At 33.3% G+C, this 21208-nt stretch overlaps 1 protein-coding gene across 2 annotated transcripts in view; it reads left to right on the plus strand.

Moving 5' to 3' along the window:
• The window catches only part of TRHDE (thyrotropin releasing hormone degrading enzyme), a 364858-nt gene that overhangs the window by 240780 nt on the left and 102870 nt on the right, over positions 1 to 21208 (plus strand). For both annotated transcript variants that reach the window (XM_019748962.3, XM_019748963.3), the window contains one exon: positions 15650 to 15715. In XM_019748962.3, coding sequence (XP_019604521.2) covers positions 15650 to 15715 — 66 coding nt within the window. The remainder of the gene's footprint in view (positions 1 to 15649; positions 15716 to 21208) is intronic.

Below are 21208 nucleotides of genomic sequence, written 5' to 3' on the forward strand. Positions count from 1 at the left end.
ACTACATAAATCTGAGTGATACAATGATATGGAAATTTCAATTGATACATTTCTGATGTGATTAATTGCAATCAATGAACGATTAGGTATGCTGGTATTCACTGATAATACATATTTTATTTATTATGGATCTAGTAGGATGGCAAATTCAGTTTTATAGCCCATTGGAGTTTGAGAAGTGTGGCTTTATTCAATATTGTTCTTGAATTCCGTGATGGCCCATCTGTGTAAATAATCTCATCAACCTCTTGTGTGAGCCCATCCTTGAAGAGTTCCTCAGATGGATGCTTAATGAAAAAAATGTGCTATGCTTTTGTCCTTGTCAGTGGTGTCAGAACATATGAGATATTCGGTACAACTGCTAAATAAAGCTTCTGCTGTAAGAGGAGGCCCAGCAACATTTTGTCTGGATGAGTAAGCAGCTAGTGCATACTGGGTTTCACAGAAAAAAAGACAATCCTGAGCCCACATGAAGGACATAGTTATTTATGCTCATGTCTAGTGATTTTGTTCATGTGGAAAATATGCCTAAAAGTCCAGAGAACTGACCTCCGAGTCTCAAATCTTCTTGACTTGAATTTCCTTAATTTTCTAGGGAGGCAGCTTTTAACACCAGTCCCCAAAGATGCATTTATACCACCCACGATAAAACTTGTACTAAGATATATTTGAATCTAGAGTTTCTGAATTAGACCATCAAGCTGTGGATGTTTATATAAAATACACTGTAAATACAATTGTGCCCCAATTTACTTCCTTTTAATGTCATTTAGAAAAAAGTCACTTGACTGTATACATATTTTAGAAAACTGAAAGTTTTGAAAATTTGGTATCCCTTTTGAAATCAAATAACTTAGCCCTTTAGACATGTGTATCATTTTTAAATTGAAAAATATTCTTCCCTTAGGTTGGAACCCAGTTATTTCTATTACTTCCTAAGTTTAGTCCTTTCTAAAAATATCAACTCTTTCAAAGCTAAATAATGGCACACTGTAATGAAATATTTAATCATTAATTAGCCTAATGAAATACAAAATAAAAAGATTCTGTCCAGTATAATTTGGGATTATTGAAATTTAGGCTTTGATTTGTTTGCCTTTATTATATGTACTTATTCTATATGTACTCATATAGAATAGAGTACCCTAGGCTTCTGCTTCGTATGTGCATGTGTGTGTGTGTGTGAGTGTGTGTGTGTGTAGCTGGCAATTATTAGGCCTTGTTTTCTTCCCAAAAGAAGTATCAGTGAGCTATGGTGGGGGAAGGATTTGGGAGCAGCATGTATGTTAATGGGAGGCTGGGTTAGATGGGTGAATAAATTAATAAATCAAAGAATGTGCCAGTTTGGAGACAGGCTAAATAAGAGTCCAATCACAACTGGTGATGGTAGGTCTTACTAGAGAAATATTCTGCTTTCTGGCAGATTCATACTTTAATCCTTAATACAAAAAGAAAATATACTTTATTCAAATTATCATTTGAAGGACAATCTACATGTTCCATTGATAATTAATGCCAAATATTAAGCCTTTCATGGTTAAGAAATTCTGTCAGTTATCTCTGTATTAGTCATTTTTTTTTCATGTGGTTGCTGTTTAACTCCCAGTGGAGTTGAAAATCAACTGACCACATCAAGTTTATATGACTTTTTCCTTTATTTGAAATTTTAATATTAAGAACAATTTAATATTAAGTGTTTGGCTGGCCTACCTTTTTCTAGGAAAATAAATCTTCTATCTTGTTTTTCAAGCTTTTTATCCTATCTCTGGATTTTCCCTGATGTTTCTTGGACATTTTACCTATAACTTTTTTGTTCAGCACAAAGTTATTTCATATCATGTTCAATAGAATGATTTTTTTCCTGTGTTATATTTTACATCCTGGTATCATGCCCATTTTGAACAGGGCTTCCAGATACTCAGAGACTCAGGAGCAAAGGGTCATGAGTTCTATTGTTCTGCTTTCGCTGGATTGATTTTTTTACACTTTTTAAAAGATAACTTATTGCTAAAATCCTCTTTCTTAGCAACTCAGACAGTAGCAATTGCTTACTTTTTGTCAGCTGTTGGTAGAAGATTTAGAAATATTACCTCAAGACTCCAGCTTCTTTTGGTTTGGTTATTACGTTTGTAAAGGATATTTTATTTTGCTGGGATGACTGTGCTTTTGGAATGTTCTGTTTATGACATGTAACAGTTCAAAATTATTGTTTAAATGAATATGCAGAGACATTTTCCCGTTACTAGCAAATCAGTTCTTCATAGCTTGCAAACAGATTTTTCTTGGGCACTATGCAGATGACACAAAAGTGCCTGTCCTCTCCCAGGGTTCAGCCTTTCCAAGTGCCACTCTCAGTAGAGATACACTTGACAGTGTTCCAGCTTGGGCAGAGTCAGCAAGGTGTCTGTACACAGAGTCTGAGTTTTGGAGGCATGTCTCTTTATGACTTGAATGTAAATACCCAAAGGCTATAATTTAATGGTTAAATGTACGAGATTATTTAAGAAAAAATAAACAAGAAATTTTGAAAATGTTAGGGCAAACCTGTAGAAGGGAATAGTGAATTTGAGACTCACAAAAGAGAAGTAGATGACTAATAAAATCTGTATCTTGTTTTATGGAGTTATTCTCTTTCTGACATCCCCACCTGGGTTTGTCTCTAGAAAACAGGAGAAATATTTACCAAGGGTTAGTCTTCATCCCAAATAATGCTGTTGTTACATGTACTTATCATTTTCTTTTTTGCTATTATTTTTGTTACTATTTCACATAGTAATGCATTTAGTCATCTAGTTTAACAGACATGTACTGAATATAGTCATGTAGTAAGATGCTGGGTTTTGCAGCACCTGAGACCTCCCCTCCTAATATTTGTTATATATAAATTTTCAAAATAAGACAGACTGTGTCAAAACTGATATAAAATAGATATAAAAACAAGAGCTATAGGAGAACTGTGAGGACAATTTTAATTCTGGCTTGAATTACAAAAAGGTTTCTTAGAAAAAAGTGATACTAGAGTTAGGACTTAAGTCATATTAGAGTTAAGACTTGATTTGGGACAACTGGGGGATTTCAGGCATGAAAAACTTGTATGGAGGCAAGGATAATGGGAAATACAGGGAGACCAGATAGGTGGCTCTTTCCTTAGTCTCTCAAAAGACAATATAGGCCCAATCTGGGAGAAGGATTACAAAGAAGAGCCAGAGTTAAGAAAATACTATTCTTATAAGAGTCACATTCCCATTCATTGTTTCTTCTCTCTTTCAATAAGTCAAATAAAAATATGAATGAACTGACATATGCTGCATATAGTTTATGTACCTCAATTTATATACATCAATATATAGAATATAAATAAAATTTAGAAAAGAAAAATTGGAAAAAGGAGTGAATTTAATCATGTAACTAAATTTTGTGCTTATACATTACTTGATAGATAACTTTCAAATATTTGAATATTTGGCATTTTCATTATTAAGTGAAAAGCAAATGTTTGGATTATTCAGAAAATATGTAACTTTATAATTTATTAGGGTTAGGTCTGTACTCTAATTTTCTAACAAAATATCCACCGAGCACTAAAATTTTATTGCACTAACATAATTTTTGCTTGCATAATAAAGCATATTTACTTAAGTTGTTAGCATTCAACTAAATCCAGCAATGTCTCTTTAAGAAGTACCAGGTTAGGGTGGCCGATTAGCTCAGCTGGTTAGAGTGTGGTGCTAATAACACCATGGCTACCTGCTCAATCCCCACATGGGCCACTGTGAGCTGTGCCCTCCTTAAAAACAAAAAACAAACAAACAAAGAAGCAAAACAAAAAGAAGTACCAGGTCATCTTTTATATTAGACAGAAATTGGGGAAATATTTTGTATTCAGAGCATATCTAAACCTAATTTGTAATGATTCTGTTAAGTATTTACTTTGTGACATTTGCTAGCACAATATTACATGTGTTTTTTCAGTCTTATTTATGCAGCACATTTGATATGCCTTGTTCACTAATGTTAATTCATGTTGCATTTTTCTTAATAAGCTAAATTTCATATGGGTTTCCAGCTGTGATAGTTTAAATCCAACAAGGAACAATTGTCCTACAGTAAGTGACGAGGACACCATTTGTTGGCTGATATTCAGAAAACACCAATGGTATTGACGTCTTTGTGCAATTATTTTACAGCCTATTGTTCTCAAATTCTAAAATGAATTTGGGACTAAAGAATATTTCAATATTTTCGCAAACAAATGGTGTTTTGTAAATTCTTAAATTAGTTGTACTCATTCAATACTGTTATTGGTTTGGGACATTTGGGATATTTCAGCCACACACACACACACACACACACACACACACACACACACGGACACACACATGAGTATATATAATTTAAGAACATCAATTATTCTTAAACCACTGCTTTATTAATACCATAAAAATTTAATGGGAAACAGTATGTTCATTAATACTTTGATTTTAAAAGAAAATTATTATTCATAGCTCTTAATAGTTTAAAGAATTACTCCAAATGTCTGGCTAATTCAATTCAACTTACTTCATTTTTTCTCTATTAGATAAGTTCATTTTATATTTTTAAAAAATGGTAGCACCAAAATACTCCTGAAAAATTGTGCAGATAGATCATGGAATTAGGGATTTTCCACCGTGAAGATTATGATAAGAGAAAAACAAAATTTATATTAAACATGGGAGACTGAATTAAATAAGATCAATTATAAGGTGTTTTAGGTTAGCAATTTTCCCAAAGACCCTTATTTTTTTATTTATTTTTTCTTTCATCACCATATGTTTGACCCCTTTTGCTTTCTTCTATCATCCGCCCTCCCTGCTTACCCTTTAGTAACTACTAAACTGTTGTCTGTGCCTGTGAGTTTTTGTTTCTTTGTTTGTCTTGTTCCTTTGCTTTCAGTTTTATATCCCACGTATGAGTGAAGTCATGGTTCTTGACTTTTTCTGTCTGATTTATTTTGCTTAGCATAATAATCTCAAGATCCATCCATGTTGTCACAAATGGCAGTATTTCATCTTTTCCTATGGTAGAGTAGAGAAAGACTCTTTGGTTGTTTCCGCATCTTGGCCTCCGTAAATAATGCTGCAGTGAACATCGGAGTACATATATCTTTACAGATAAGTTTTCAGATTTTTGGGGTAGATAGCAGGCGAGGTATTCCTGGGTTGTATGGTAATTCTATTCTTAATTTTTTGAGGGACCTCCATAGTGTTTTCCTTAGCAGCTGTATCAACTTACATTCCCACCAACAGTGTATGAGGGTTCCTTTTTCTCCACAGCCATCTTGTTGATGATAGCCATTCTAACCAGTGTGAGTTAATATGTCATTGTGGTTTTGAGTTGTATTTCTTGAATAGCTAGTGAAGTTGAACATTTTTTCATATATCTGTTGGTCGTTTGTATGTCTTCTTGGGAGAAGTAATCTGTTCAGGTCCTTTGCCCATTTTTAATTGGATTGTTTTGTTTGTTATTGTTGTTGAGTTGTATGACTTTTTTTATATATTTTGGATTTTAGCCCTTTATCAGAGGCATATAGTTTGCAAATATCTTCTACCATTCGGTTGGTTTCCTGTTTGTTTTGTTGATGGTTTCTTTTGCTGTACAGAAGTTTTTTAGTTTGATATATTCCCATTCATTTATTTTAGCCTTTATTTCCTTTGCCTTTGGGGTCAAATTAATAAACTCCTCTTTGAACCCAAGGTCCTTAAGTTTAGTGCCTATGCTTTCTTCTGTGCAGTTTATCATTTTAGGTCTCATGTTTAGCAAAGACCTCTATTTTTAAATAAAAAAATCTCAAGTGATTTTTCAAACATGCAGAGAATACTAACAGGTATGCTTGTATTCAAGACCCAAATTTAACAGAAGTTATCATTTCTGTTATTATCATTATCATCAAGACCCAAATTTAACAAATATTATCATTTTGTTAATATCATTATATCTCTCCCTCTCTTCCCAGTGATAAGCATTAAGCAGACATAACTTTAGAATGTTTGTTCTCTCTGCCTGGAATGTTCTTCCCCAGTTATCAACATGACTTGCTTCTTTGATTCATGTCTCTATTCAATTGTCAATTTATTAGAGAAATCATCTCTGATTAGCTTAATAAATTTGACAGTCCATTTTCCCCAGAACTCTCTATCCCCTTACCCTGTTTTATTTTTCTTCATAGTAATAATCAGTACTTGGATGACTATATGAAGCTGTTTCTTTGTTTATTAACTGCCTCTTCTGCCTAGAATGTAAACTCCATGGAAGCTTATTTGGTTTGTTCTTTGCATCATTTTCAATCCCTATGATGGTGCCCAACACAGCAAGTACTGAATAATTGTTTGTTAATTTCACAAATAAATCAATCCTTAAATTTACCTTGGGGTATCATTTCCCTCCCAAAGTGTTTGTACCTATATATCCGCTCCCACTAGAATGTTTGAGAGATCTTATTTCCTCACATTCTAATCTCTGCTTGGTATTATTAAACTTCCAGATTTTTTGCCTGGCTGTGGCTACGAAATGCCATTTTACTGTTTTAATTTGCATTTCTTTGTTTATTGGTGAGAGTAAGTTTTTTGCTTTTTAAAAAAATTTCTGTGCTTTACTAATTTTCCAATGGGGTCTTTGTTTTTAAATTTGTTTGCTCATTTATTTAATCATTGGTTAATGAGAGGTTTTTTTTTATTGTTGTTTTCTTTTTCTTTTCTTTTTTTTGCTGTTGTTGTTTTTCCATATTCTGGATATAAATCTTTGGTTGGTAATAAGACTGTAATTAATCTTTTAATTTTTTTTTATCACAAAGAGGTTTAACTTAGATGTAGTCTGTTTATCCATTTTCTCTTTTATGTTTCATGCTTTTTGTTTTGTTTAAGTATTCTTCTTTACCCCCAATTCTTAAAGATATGCTTTGACATTTTTCTTAATATTTAAAAATTTTTGCATTTATATTAATTTCTGTAATTCATTTAAATATTTTTGCTGTTTCCTTTTTATGTTGATATGTAAATGTAATTTCATTTTTGTTTAGATAGTCTATCTTCTCAGTGCTATTTATTGACTTTCCTGCCCCATTCCTAATATTTTGTAATACTGTCTCTGTCAGCTATTGCCAATATCAGCGTTAGTGCGTTTATAGCTCCTGATTCTGGGCCCTGGTTTCCACATATATTTTTGCTTCTGCATTTCTGACTAAGGTCTATACACTATAGCATTTTCAGTTTGACATTGGGTGTGACGATTCTCCCTGCCTTGTTCTCTTTCAAAATTGCTATTCGCCAATCCATATAAATTTTAAGATGAAGACAGTTTCTGGGGGGAAAAGAATCTTTTCAAGATTTTATAGATTAATTTAGAAATATTTGACATTTTTACAATAACAGCTTTTCCATAGCTTTGTAACAAATACAGTTTTCGTATTTCGGTCCTTGTGCCTTTGATTAAGCTACACAATTTTCTCCATGAAAGCTCTGAACAACTTTTTATTTCTTCCTATAATTTTGGTTTTGTTGTATTTGTTTGTATTTTGCTCTTGAGAGTAGGACTCTTTATAAATTAATTCTTTAAATTTGTTTTTACTGATTTATATCAGCTGTCTTGAGTTTTATGTATTGATCTGTGCCAGGTAACCTCGCTGCATTCTTTTATTGATTTTATCGGTTCCTTCTATAGATCCTCTTAGATTTCTGGAAGAAATTTAACGTCATCTCTGAGTAATACTAATTTATTGCTTCATTTCTATCTTTGCTTCATAATGCTCTTGTTTTTTATTTATTTTATTGTATTTCAAGTATAACTACTAATAGAGGGCGTTCTTGTTCTATTCCCATAAGGAGAACACATATTTCATCATTCAGCATATTTTTGGATGATGGCCTTTAACATGTTAATGAATTGTCTTCTCTTCTTAGTTTACTAAGATACATTATTTTGAATAAATACTAAGTCATAGCAAATGTTTTTCTCACAGTATTGATGCATTGTATTTTTCATCTTTACCATTTTATTTTCTATTTTGTTAATTTTTGCTCTTATGCTTTATCCTTCCATCAACATTCATTTCAGTTTATAGTATTGCTCTTTTTCATATTTTTTTCATTGAATACTTTCATGTAAGTGCTAGTTTTTGACACTATTGAAAGCTCACTGTTTTCTTGTTCTAGGATCTGTAGTCTTCTTTTTAGGTTTCCTATTGGTTTAAATATAGATTACCCTATTTGAATTGCTTGAGAATACCAAAAAACAAAAGGCCCCAGTATAGCAAATATGCTGAATTTCATTATAGAGAAGACTGAGTACCTGTGTGTTGACTATGAGGTTTTAGCTTGGATTGCTGATTTGAAACTATTAATAGCAAGTAGTTGGTAAATACCTCTCTCTGCTAGGACCATCTTTCACTGGCAAAGGAAAAGCTATGGCATTGACAACTAACAAGTGTGCCAATAATAAGTCTAAAGGATATGACCCACATGTGATTGTGGAAAGAAGAAACAGTCATTTGACTCAATTGGTGAGTGATGTAAAAATAATTTAATATTGTGTAGTTTAGACTTAAAAGTTTTATGACTACAGGAGAGAGAAAACCATTGAGGGCTAACATATTTTTGGGAAGTTTTATATTATAGTATGGGCTATCCTGTGCTTTTGAATAATGTATAGGGTTTAGAATATAAGATTGAAAAAGAATATCATTGCAATAAAAATAACAGTATGATTAAAACATGACAATATAAGATATGCTCATAGGCTAATGAGAAGATCTTCATAACTAGAGGCTGATTATTGGGCCACATGGGAGACAGTGTTGGTAGGTCATGGTGAGTTTCATTGCATGGCCTTGATTTACTACCATAGGAATTAAAATAAAATAGAGTTTGGGGGCAAGGAGTTAACATGAAAAGGATGGCAATGATGAAGATGATGACAATACCTACATGCTTTTGTTGAAGTGTATCATACGAGGTCGGACAATTAAGTTCGCGAACTCATCCTAGAAAAAGTGCTACATAACTCATTGCTGAGTATCACTATGGTCACCTTCGAAGTACTCCCCTTGGGAAGCTATGCACCGATGCCAGTGCCTAGTTCACTCTTCAAAGAAATTTTGGAACTCTTTTTCTGAGCTGTCGTCATATTACCCTTGATATCCTCAATGCCATCAAAATGTCTTCCTTTCTGTATTTCCTTTATCTTCAGGTAAGGAAAGAAGTCATTGGGGGCCAGATCAGGTGAGTAGGGAGGGTGTTCCAATACAGTTATGTGTTTACTGGCTAAAAAACCTTCCTCACAGACAGTGCCGTGTGAGCTGGTGCATTGTTGTGATGCAAGAGCCATGAGTTGCTGGTGAAAAGTTCAGATCGTCTAACTTTTTCATGCAGCCTTTTCAGCACTCCCAAATAGTAAACTTGGTTAACTCTGTCCAGTTGGTACAAATTCATAATGAATAATCCCTCAGATATCAAAAAAATTTAACAACATCATTGCAACAAGTTCAGGAACTTAATTGTCCGAAGTCGAATGCCAAACACTGTTCCAAGTTCTTTATATAAGTGATTTAAATGAATCCTCAGAAGAATCTTGAGGTATCATCATTATCATCATGATTCGTAGTCATTGTTACTGTTCTTGTTATATTCTAATTGTAGATAGTTAGACAGCCCATCTAATGTGCCTAAGCTCTTACATATAGTAGATGACAGAACTAGGACTTTTAGCAGACATTATTCTTCTTCAGAAGTAATTTTTTTTAAATTAAATTTATTTGGGTGATAATGGTTAGTAAAATTACACAGGTTTCAAGGTACAATTCCATAATACATCATCGATATATCACATTGTGTGCTCATCACCTGGAGTCAGTTCTCCTTCCATCACCATATATTTGACCTCCTTTACCCTCTTCTACCATCCCCCCACCTTCCCTTACCCTCTGGTAACCATAAAACTACTATCTACGTCTATGAGTTTTTGTTTGTTTGTTTGTCTTGTTCCTTTATTGCTCTCAGTTTTATATCCTACATGTAAGTGAAGTCATATAGCAGTTCTTCTCCTGGGTATCTACCTAAGAAACCTGAAAACATTTATCCATAAAGATATACCGTGTTTCCCCCAAAATAAGACCTAGCCAGACCATCAGCTCTAATGTGTCTTTTGGAGCAAAAATTAATATAAGACCCGGTTATAGTAAAAAAAGGCCGGGTCCTATATTAATTTTTGAGCCAAGAGATGCATTAGACCTGATGGTCTGGCTAGGTCTTATTTTGGGGGGAAACATGTTATATACTTTGATGTTCATTGCAGCATTATTTAGAGTGGCCAAGACATGGAAACAAGCAAAGTGTCCTTTGATAGATGATTGGATAAAGAAGATACGGTATATATACACAATAGAATACTACTCTGCCATAAGAAAAGATGAAGTACTGCCATTTGTGACGTAGATGGACCTTGAGATTATTATGCTAAACGAAATAAGTCAGACAGAAAAAGTGGAGAATCAGAAGTAATTATTAAAATAAGTCTGATGTTGTCCATAGAATGAACTTATGAAAGTGAGAATGCATCTGGGGTTGTCACTGGAGGCTGTGAAATAATTTAGGTTCAGTAATAGAGGCTTAGCCTTAGGAAGTAATAACTCAAAGAGGACTCCAAGATTCCAAGTGTGGGTGATTGGGGCAAAGGAGCTTTAATTCTGCTTCCTTTTTCAAATTAACTTTCTTTCCCTTTTTCTCCTCTTTGTTTTCTTTTCTCTCTCTCTCTCTCTCTCTCTCTCTCTCTCTCTCTCTCTCTCTCTCTCTCTTCCCCCCCCCCCTCCACCCTCTGCCTTTCCTTTTTGGTAATCAATTTGTGAGTTTGTGAGTGAGTGATATTTAGCTTTAGATATTTCCTTTTTTTCTTCTTCCTCAGGTCCTAAATGTAGCTATAATACTATTGTAAAAAAATAAAGAAACAAAAAAACATGTTTTTGAAAACATGGATTTAAGATATGCTTTTACTTTAGACCAAAAGCCATTGTTCAGTAACTAATCATATTAGAACATTGCATAATCTTGACACCTGTCCAGATTTAATTCAGACACATCATTTAGAAATTTACACTTTAAAAGTACTTTGATTTAGAATCAATAGACTAATCCTTTCAGTAACTTAGAAAGCAATAAGAAAGTCTTACCTCATAGGTTTCTATGCTAACAAATAACAACTAAATGTATGGAAACAAATCTGGAGAAAAGTTCCAGTAATTATCATATCTCTGTAATTTTGGACAAATTACTTCATCCCTTTGTCTCTCCCATATGTAAACTGAATATAATGATACATTGTTCCTTATCTGCTCCTATCCTGGATAAAAGCAAACACATCTGTGATGTGGAATATTGGAATGTGCCAGCTAAAGACCAATAATTTATACGTGTTTGGACTGCAGCATTTTAAGTTGCCATACTGGGTCAGGTCTTCTGAGAAGAAGTCACTGTGCTGTGCAAGATATTTATTTAAGGAAGGAGCGGTTAAGGTAAGGAGAGCCACCTTGAGATCATAAGACAGTTCACAGCCTGTTCAAGGAGAGAGGGAAGAAAGAAGCATTGGGTTGAAAGAGTTTCAGACTTCAGTCCAATTGCAAGAAACATCCATCGGGGCAATGGAGAATCCTGGAGCCAGAGTTTTCTATTAGAGGAGTTCCTTGCTGCAAAATATCTACCTTAGTTCCACTGTTGTGCTCAGTCATTGACTGGGAGTACACTATGGAAAGTTGGCCTTCATGGTGACAAATGGAGAAGGACAACTCTGAACAGTGCATTTTCACAGCTTCCACATCCACATACAGCATGTGATAAAAATATCACTTGTTTTCAATTTGACTGGTCTTTTGTTTTGCTGAACCTGCTCTAAACTAGCTTATGCCTTCTAGAACATCAACATGTTCTATGATGCTAGCCATTTATGTCTTCTATTCCATCACCAATCCTGGGCATTGGTCAGCTATTTCAGCTTTGTGTCATTGAGTTAGGTTTCCTTTCACTCTTCTGGGAACATCTGCTGATTCCAAGCTCTGAGCCACTCTAAGAATTCCCTTTCGTTTTCCAAGTTCTGGAAAATATGTAACTGTTTGATTTGGGATTACAAAAAAAGTAATTCAAATTTGTTAAGATTATTAATTTTGAAGTTGGAGATGAGTGGAATTCTAATCCTGGCCCCATTGCATACTACCTATGTTACTTTGGTCAAGTTACACAACCTTTTAAGCCTCAATTTTCTTATGCCCTTTGTCCTACAGTATCACCCACCTTACTGTGCTTTTCACTTTCACACCTGCGTGACCATGCAAAGGCCATTCTGGCCATTCCAGGCAAGTGCTTTCTGTTTTCTTTGCTTATGGAATACCATCCATCCTTCATGGTCTAACACAAATGCCACTTCTTTATAGCCTCTTTGTCGTTCATCCCTCCAGATATAATAAACTCTCCCTCTTCTGAAACACAGTAGAATATTTCTTTTGTCATTCATCTTATACTGTATTGTATCTTCTCACTTACGAGGTTTTGAGGCGCTGGAGGACAGAGACTTGTAGCATACCTATTTATATTCTACAAGATACTGAGCACACTGCCTTACTCAATAAGCATGTGTAAAAGGAACAAATTAGTTGAGAAGATCTCCTTCTTTTCAAATGTGATTACTTGTCACTAAGGTATACCAATAAAGTAACAAACTGTATATCCAGGCTGAGTAGTTTTCAAGAATAAAAAGTAATTACTAAGTGTGCAACTAATTTCTCTTTCTCTCTCATCAGTTATTATGTTAAGGGAGTACCACCTCTGAGGCAAGCACAGGGAATGGGGTGGGGTACCAAGTTGTGAGGGCACTGCCCTTTCTCTGGGGATATTTACTGTTTTTGAGACTGACATGAATGCAAATCATTACAACGTAAATTAAAAGAATTTTTAGATAAGAACATATATGGAAAAGATACTCCAAATATAAAAATTACTAAATGAGAAATGGGTTTACAACCATACTTTCGTGGAATATTCTTTATGAAAACTTAAAAAAAAACACAACAAAAAAAAAACAGGTAGTACTTTCCAACCTAATATCTCTCTGAACCTTACTATAGTAAATATAATGATGGTTTTTCTCAATCATGTCTCAAAATTATGAAAATCTTGCAGAAATAGTTATTTATTTCTCATAAAACTAATTAGGCTGCCAGTTTGTTTGATTGGGGCTGGGATTTTGAATCACGAGTGAGAATAAGTTATAATATTATAAATAATATTTGTTTGGTGAAAAAAATGTTTTAAAGACATGATGAAAGAGGATTCAGTGTTTTCTTTTTTTAAAAAAAGGTTTGTAATGAGTTATGCCTGCATTGAGGTGTGACCCTCGTTATGAGCCATGCATAGTAGGTGCTCAGTATACGTTGGCTGAACATATTAGACAGTTGGAGAGCCCATCTGTCTATGAAGTTCTATAAAATAAGTATTTTTAAAATTTAGTTTTGGAAAGAAGAAGCTAGTGAAATATAGAAGAGTGCATGCTACCCTGGAGAATTTAAAATGTTCGAGTGGGCAACATAAACATATTTTTAAAAGTTAATTAAATTATACAATATAATAATAATAATAATAGAGAGTTCAGTGATATATGACATTTATATATTGATCATATTTCTAGGTTTTATTTCCTTTTAGCACTCTGCTCCCGCTCAACTGAGACAGGAAAACGGGCACATTCTTTATGATTAGAAAGGACTCTTTTGCCGTTAAACCATGCTAAATTGATCGTTTTTATAGCCTGACAAGAGACCAAATCATCATTACCTGGAGGGAAACACTTAAATCATCTGAAGATGCCTATTCTGTTCTGAAGGAAAGTTTGAGTTGACTGCTTGAGATTCGAAGTCTCATTCCCCAAGTGGCAAGGGGTACTTTTGCTACAGAACTGACAGTTTCCACCCTCGGGGTAGGTAGATTAGATGGGGAAATGTATAGAAGGAGAGTTTGTCAAGGAAATTGAAGGAGCAGAGCTGATAAATTCTAACAGGAATTCTAATCTGGTCCCCAGGTGGAATCATAAGTGCTTATATCTTGTGGACTTACACAAGTGTGCAGAAGATAAAGAGGAAGAAGCAAAAGAAAGGGCAGAGTAGAAGGTGTGGGGGGAAAATATTAATATATCAGAAGAGGCACAAAACTCTCTGGCTTGTCCAGTTGATCATTTGTTGAGTTGTGAATAAAATACCAATTTTGGGAGCAAGTTTGGTGATGACTGAAATTTTTTGAGACATTTCTTTAATGGTGATTCATGCAGCCTGAGTATTGTATTGCATTAAAATTTCAGTATTCTAGGAAACGATTCTACTAACAAACAATGATAATTCTTTCATATGTCTCTGGACTGGCTGCCACAGTTCTGTCCTAGGCAGGATGAGTCTGTGTGGTTCATATGATTCTCTCACTTAAAAAAGAGACATCTGGTAAGAAATGAATTATGGGAGGGTGTGAATTTGTAATGAAGTATGAATCCTATATGTAAATCATAAAAATATTTTTTCCCCCTAAAACCAGGCTATTCTTTCTATTTAAACTTTTGTTGCTTATAATCCATTGCTCTATAGTTAAAACAATTTAGTGCCGAATGAAAGAGCTTCTTGAAAGCTTATTTATACTTTACATCTACATTTGTGATCATCTAGGCTTCACCATCATTACTTGGAATGTTTCGTATTGATTACATGTCTACCTTTTTACACTGATACTGTTCTACAATATTATAGTAATTGTTCTCAGGTGAGGTAGACTCATAATTTTTTCTTCTATTATTCTGAGTATTTATATCGATCACATATGTTTCACTTGTATATGGATATATGGCTACAGCCTGCCTCTACAGACAGGAAATAAAAATAATTACTTCGTTGCAATACTGATAAGTAACACTCATATCACGGTTACTATTTTTCAGATACAGTTTGAACTGCCTTAATTCATTTAAGCTTCAAAATAACCATATTAAATTTGGCTATTATTATTACCTGCATTTTACAAGTGAGGAAAGTGAGGAACAGTGAGGTTAAATAATTTTCCTGAGTAAACATGGCAAGTAAGTGGCAGAGCCAGGATTTGAGCCTGAACAGTCTGACTGCTTAGTACTCCCTACTCTTCATTTCTGCAGCTAAACTGTTCCTGTTTGAGCCAGAGTTAGAGTAAGTAACTATGTTACTCAAAAGCTATGTTTTAATATGATTATTTATTAACATGGGTATTCTCCCTTACTAGATTATGAACTTGTAAGTACAAGAGCCATGTTTTATTAACTTTGTTATATGCAGTGATAAATAACATTTTTATTACTCCTGAATTAGAGCTTTTTATTGCCCTGAGATATTCTGTCTAGAAGACTTCTATTTTGATGTCATTGGTTTTAAAGTCACAAAATAAAAGATGCAATTTCACCTGTAAATGGAGTATTGTATTTATGTTTTTGTACTACTATTTCTTAACAATTTTTAAGAATAAAAGAGCATGAATGAAACAGACTATTTTGATTGATTTAGGATAATTTTAGAATCATGTTACTTGGTTGAAATTATTTTCTCTTTTCTCAATACTCTTTCCTACAGGGTGCTGCTTTAATTAGAATGCTGGCTAATTTTATGGGCCATTCCGTATTTCAGAGGGGTTTGCAAGTAAGTAGAATGCTTCCTATTTTCTCTTACATTTTTCCTTGTCCATATATTTACTTTAAAGATTTTTTACAGCTTGGGAACTTTCTAATACAAAATTGCTGAATTTGATGGAAAACTTTAGGATGAGTAAGGTAAGCGATGTCTTCCATGACAAATGAAAATGGTTAAGATTCTCACTGTTATCAACCAATAAAACCTCAAACTGTTATACCATTGAGAATCTCTTTAATATGTATTTTTCAATTGAAGTAATTTTCAAACATATCAGATCCTAAATAATCTGTGTAAGATTTTCTGAGGTCTGCTTCCTTTTTCTTCCATTTAAAATTTTATATGAAATTTTAAAGTGTAAACAAATTATGTTAGCCTTACTAAAATTATGTATTTGAGAAAATCTTTTTGCCATTTTTTCAGATCTGTATCTTTTATGTTTTTTGTTTGTTTGTTTTTTCACTGTTGATGTACACAGGTTGTTATTTGTTCTATTGCTATCTAAATGTTTTTTTTTAATTAGAAAATACAGTATTTTAAATGGGGGAAAAAAAGAAATAGTTTTATCAGATTGCATTTAGAATATGAAGTATGAAACCTAGTAGTGGATTCTTAGAAAGGGAGGATTCTTAAACTCTTAAAGCAAGCACAAATATAGAAAAATAGAACTTTTATTCCATTGAATCTGTTGAAGTGAATCATGTTCCTAGCATCTGTGATTGATGAATTATTTATGATGCATTCTGCTACTTAGAAGTGTCCTTTAAAGTAAATTGATGTTCACCTGAAATACAATTATGCTAAGACAGAGAGAGCAATCAATCTTATCTGTTCTTAGTAAGCTTTTCATTTTGAAATTTAAATAAACTACATATGGGATCAGGTCATATGTTAGTAACATAATTCTATCTTTACCCAAAATAAACTAAAAGATAAAATACAAAGCAAGAGTTAAATATGTTATGAAAAAGCTATATTATATTTAATACAACAAAGACAAACAAATACATTTCTTGAGGAGTAATTTCCCTTAGAAAATGTTTTTACAGATTTTTTCCAGCAGGGGTTAGAATTTACTTTAATCAGCTCTTTCCATTACGGACACCTTCAGAATACCTGAATTCCATTAAACCTATTTGCCGGGTGCTAAAGCCTTTATTCTGATCACATAGTTGGGAAAATCTTTTTTTCTCAAGGAATGCCTTCCATGAATATCAACTTTCTGGAGGAATGTCCTTCTTTATCACCACTCCTTTGTTTTTCCCCATTGAAGTTGTAGCATGACAGTTCCAGAAAATATCTAAGCTTCCATAAGGGCAACACAAATCAAATTTGATTTTCTGGTAGCAAGTTGATGTGAAATCATTTTCTGTATATAAATTTTATTGTTTTTTCCTCATCTGTGTGCATGGATTTGCTCAGCAGATTGAATAACTATAGTTATATTATTTGGAAAGGATTACTGTTTTGCAATATTTTTCTTTGTCCTGTTGTGCTTTCTATAGTATGCAAAATACATCAATTTTTAATATTCCCTTTTCTACTGGCCCCATGTGTTCAGTTTTGTCCGAAACAGTTAGAATATACCCTCTGACTTCCATGTATTAAACTTTCATTTGAAGCTTGTGTTAATGTATGCCTTTATGCTCTGATACCTGATTTGGTTAATTTTCAACTGAGGGACTATGTTTGTCAACATTGCATTTCATTTGCCTTCTGACATCTCATTGATCAGATAGGTATGCATCCTTCAGTACTTCCTTGCAGCTTTATTTATACTCATCACTCAAACTGATTTAGTGTATCATCAGCAGTTTGGATTAGTTTACAGTAGATCCCTACATCTAGGTGATAAATTATCATCTCTTGTGCATGAAGATGTATGGGATACATTTTGGAAATGACCTCCTGAACAAACCCTTTATGTCATGGTGCTGAGTGGTCACAGAGATGATAGTAATGTATTTCCCATCCACAAGGCTCCAGAGAGTTTTGGTTTTACAGTCTTGTTGAAAGAGCTAACCTGGACTGTCAGTGCTTACCTCTGCTGGAAAATCTATTAATTGTTTTTACATTAACCATGGCTGTTTCTGTGTAGTCAAATGCAAGTTTATATTTGCAGACAGACCCAAGGTTAGATGTACAGGTATAGGTAATCCCAAATTGCAAACAGCATGTTTTTCATATACTTTTATTCCTTTTCTTCCTTCCTCCCTTTCTCCCTCTTTCTTTCCTTCCCTTTCCTTTATTCCTCCTCCTTCTTAGTACTTGGACTTGACTTAATCTTCATGTTCCACAGAGGAACAATAACAATGTTGGTTTCTTCTAAAATTTGTGTTCTCTTACAATTTTGATATCCTTATAACTCATCTTAGACTCTTTTGGGAACAAAGCAAACATTTTTTACAAATACAACTGGAGGAAAAATATAATAAATATATAATAAATATAAATATATAAAGTAAATTATAAATATAATGTTTATATATTAAATATAATAAAACTAATATAGAAAAATAGTAGGTTTCTGGGGAGTTTCTGGGTCAGTTCACATGTTCATATTTTACCTATAAAATGTCCGAGTGTAGATTTCACTACCTTTTTTTTTTACCTTTTATAATATTCTCATATATATATACATATATATATATATATATATATATATATATATATGTATATATATGTAAGCTGGAGTTACATATATATAAGTTGCATATATATATGTAAGCTGGAACTTAAAAAAATTTTATATATATATAGTTTTAAGTTCATATATGTATGTATATGTATATATATATGTAAGCTGAAGTACATATATATGTTACATATATATATATACACACACACACACACACATATATATGTAAGCTGGAGTTACATATGTATAAGTTACATAGTTATATAGTTTTTTAAGTTCCAGCTTACATATATATCCCTCATAAGAAGGGACTCAGAGATTGTTGTGAGAAAAGTTTTATTCCTAATACCCATATAATCCACTGTGTCAGTTGTTAGAAAGTCTAGAAAAGTTTTATACTGAATAATCACAACTTTCATTAGTCTAGTCTACTTGATACATTTTTGTGTAATTCTCTTCTTGAATTTTGTCTGATGCTTAAATGGGTCAGTCTTGCATATCTTTTTTAAAAAATTGCCTCAAAACATTTTTTTTGAAAATAGACAATACATACATTAAAATATTTATCCTGGCTACCGTTAATAAGTTAGAGTCTTTTTTGATGTTTATATTGAAAGTGTAGAGTGAACCAAACTTGAACCCCTGTTTGATTCTGTATGCCACTTGTAAATAATGTATTTTTAAAATACAGAAATGTTTATATTTTTGCAAACTCTATATATCTACTGTTCTAAACAGTCAATTTCCCAAAATAATGGCAAGTATATTTTGGGAAGCATGAGGCCATGGAATAAGTAGGCAGAAATAATTCTAATTTCTGTTTCTAATTAATGGCAGGTTTTCTACAAGTCACTAAATCTTTCTTGGCCTTTGACTTTATAGTTATCAAATGTAAGACTTGGACTAAATGCTCTTTAAGATTTTTTTTCTATTTTTCAGATTTTCTGAATCTAAGATTTATTTAATGCTTTTTACTAGTGATATAATTTGGGTTTTATACTTTAATTTGGGACAGCTGATTTAATTTGATGGGAAAATTTATAAACTAGATGTGCAAAAGTGAGTGAATCTTCAGTTAGTAATCTGAATATTAAGACTATGTGGCATTCAATGTATATACAGTTGACCTTGAACAACATGGGTTTGAACTGCAGAGGTCCACTTCTGTGTGGATTTATTTCAAGACATATTTTTGATCCATGGATGGGAGTGTGCTTTGATCTATGCCATTTTATATAAGAGACTTGACTTTGGTACCATGGGCATCCTGGAATCAATCCCCTATGGATACTGAGGGACAACTAAGTTTTTGGAGAGTCAGAAGTTGTAGGTGAATTTTTACTGCAAGGGAGTTGGTTGCTCTGACCTCTACATTGTTCAAGGGTCAACTGCAGCATTGTAACTATGGTCCAACCAGACCAGCGTTTGAGGTTACTGAGAATTTCTGCTGGTAATACCTATGTTACTTTTTGCCAATAGTAAGAAACAACTTATATTTCCTTTGCTTTTTAGTTACCTTTCTTATTTTGTTATAATTTCATATTTTGCTCTGGATTCTTTACATCTTTGTAATTTAACCATAATCATCTTAGATGACATTTTCTGAGGACTTTTTGAAGTTTCTTGAAGATTTTTCAATGTATATGTTGTCCTCCATAAGGTCAGATTTCTGCTTGTGTTCCTGAAATCTGCTGATGTTGATTTGTTTAGGGGTCTAACACCATTGAGGTGCATTGGAGGTTGGTTTTGAGGAGAACTGGCACCCCCTTGATGAGTGTCATTACAGGGGATTCAAACAATGGTTAACTTACTTTTTAAGAGACAAGGAGAGCTGCTTTTGAACCCAAGTGTGGAATTTAGGTATTAAAGGCCCCCGATCCAATTATCAGTGTCCCACACTTTCTCAATCAGTACCCTAATTTTTAATAAGAGACCTAAGAAATCTATGAAATTTACTTGAGGTGTAATTTTACCACTCAGAATTTCAAACTTTAGTCTGCTTTTCAGTTATATTGATTCTAAGGCTAAAAGAGATATAAGACTTATTTTTTTAAATTGAAACTTTTATTATTAGTTATAGATTATTGGAGATTTCAAACTGGGCTTGACAACCTATAGCCTATGGGCCAAATCTGGTCCACTGCCTGCTTTTGCATGGCCTGAGAAGTAAGAATTGTTTTTTACATTTTAAATGGTGGGGAGAGAAGAATCTTTCAGCATAGTCACAGATGACCACTGATTCCCTGCCCATACTATAGCAGAGAATTTAAAGCACCAATGTTACAGTTTTCTTTTTGTACTCTTTCCAGTCTAGTCAGAAATACCCATTCTTCTTGCAGATTTTGTAATTCTCTATTCTACTGTAATGCTTTTTTTTTGAAATAGTCATTTGTTTTCCCAAAGCCTATTCTTCAGTTTGGACAACTATAAAGGATAATTTAAGAATTTGCCTTGTCCCTGAAAACCATGGATTACCAGGATATTACCACCCATTATCAATGCTATTACCTCATTTAAATCTAATCAAGACAGGGAAGCAACTATATTTTTCCATCTTTGAGGGTCTGTTTCCTAAAACATTGGGCATATAATATAATAGCCCAATCAAAACCACTCAAGGTACTTCAAGCAGAAAGTTATTTTGACACAGAGTGTATGAATTTTCTAAAACTGTTGTGAGGGCCAGAGGAGTGAAAGTAGGAAAACCACTGCTAAACTCCAGAAAAGCAAGAAATTTAACACACAACGCAATATATAGAGGTATTATAGCACTGTACACTTAAAACCTATATAATTTTACTAATCAATGTCACCCCAATAAATTTAATAACAATTAAAAAAAGATTTAAGCATCATAACAATCT

The sequence above is a fragment of the Rhinolophus sinicus genome, chromosome 1, assembly GCF_057876585.1.
Source record: "Rhinolophus sinicus isolate RSI-liver-muscle chromosome 1, RSI-T2T, whole genome shotgun sequence".
NCBI classification, from domain to species: domain Eukaryota; kingdom Metazoa; phylum Chordata; class Mammalia; order Chiroptera; family Rhinolophidae; genus Rhinolophus; species Rhinolophus sinicus.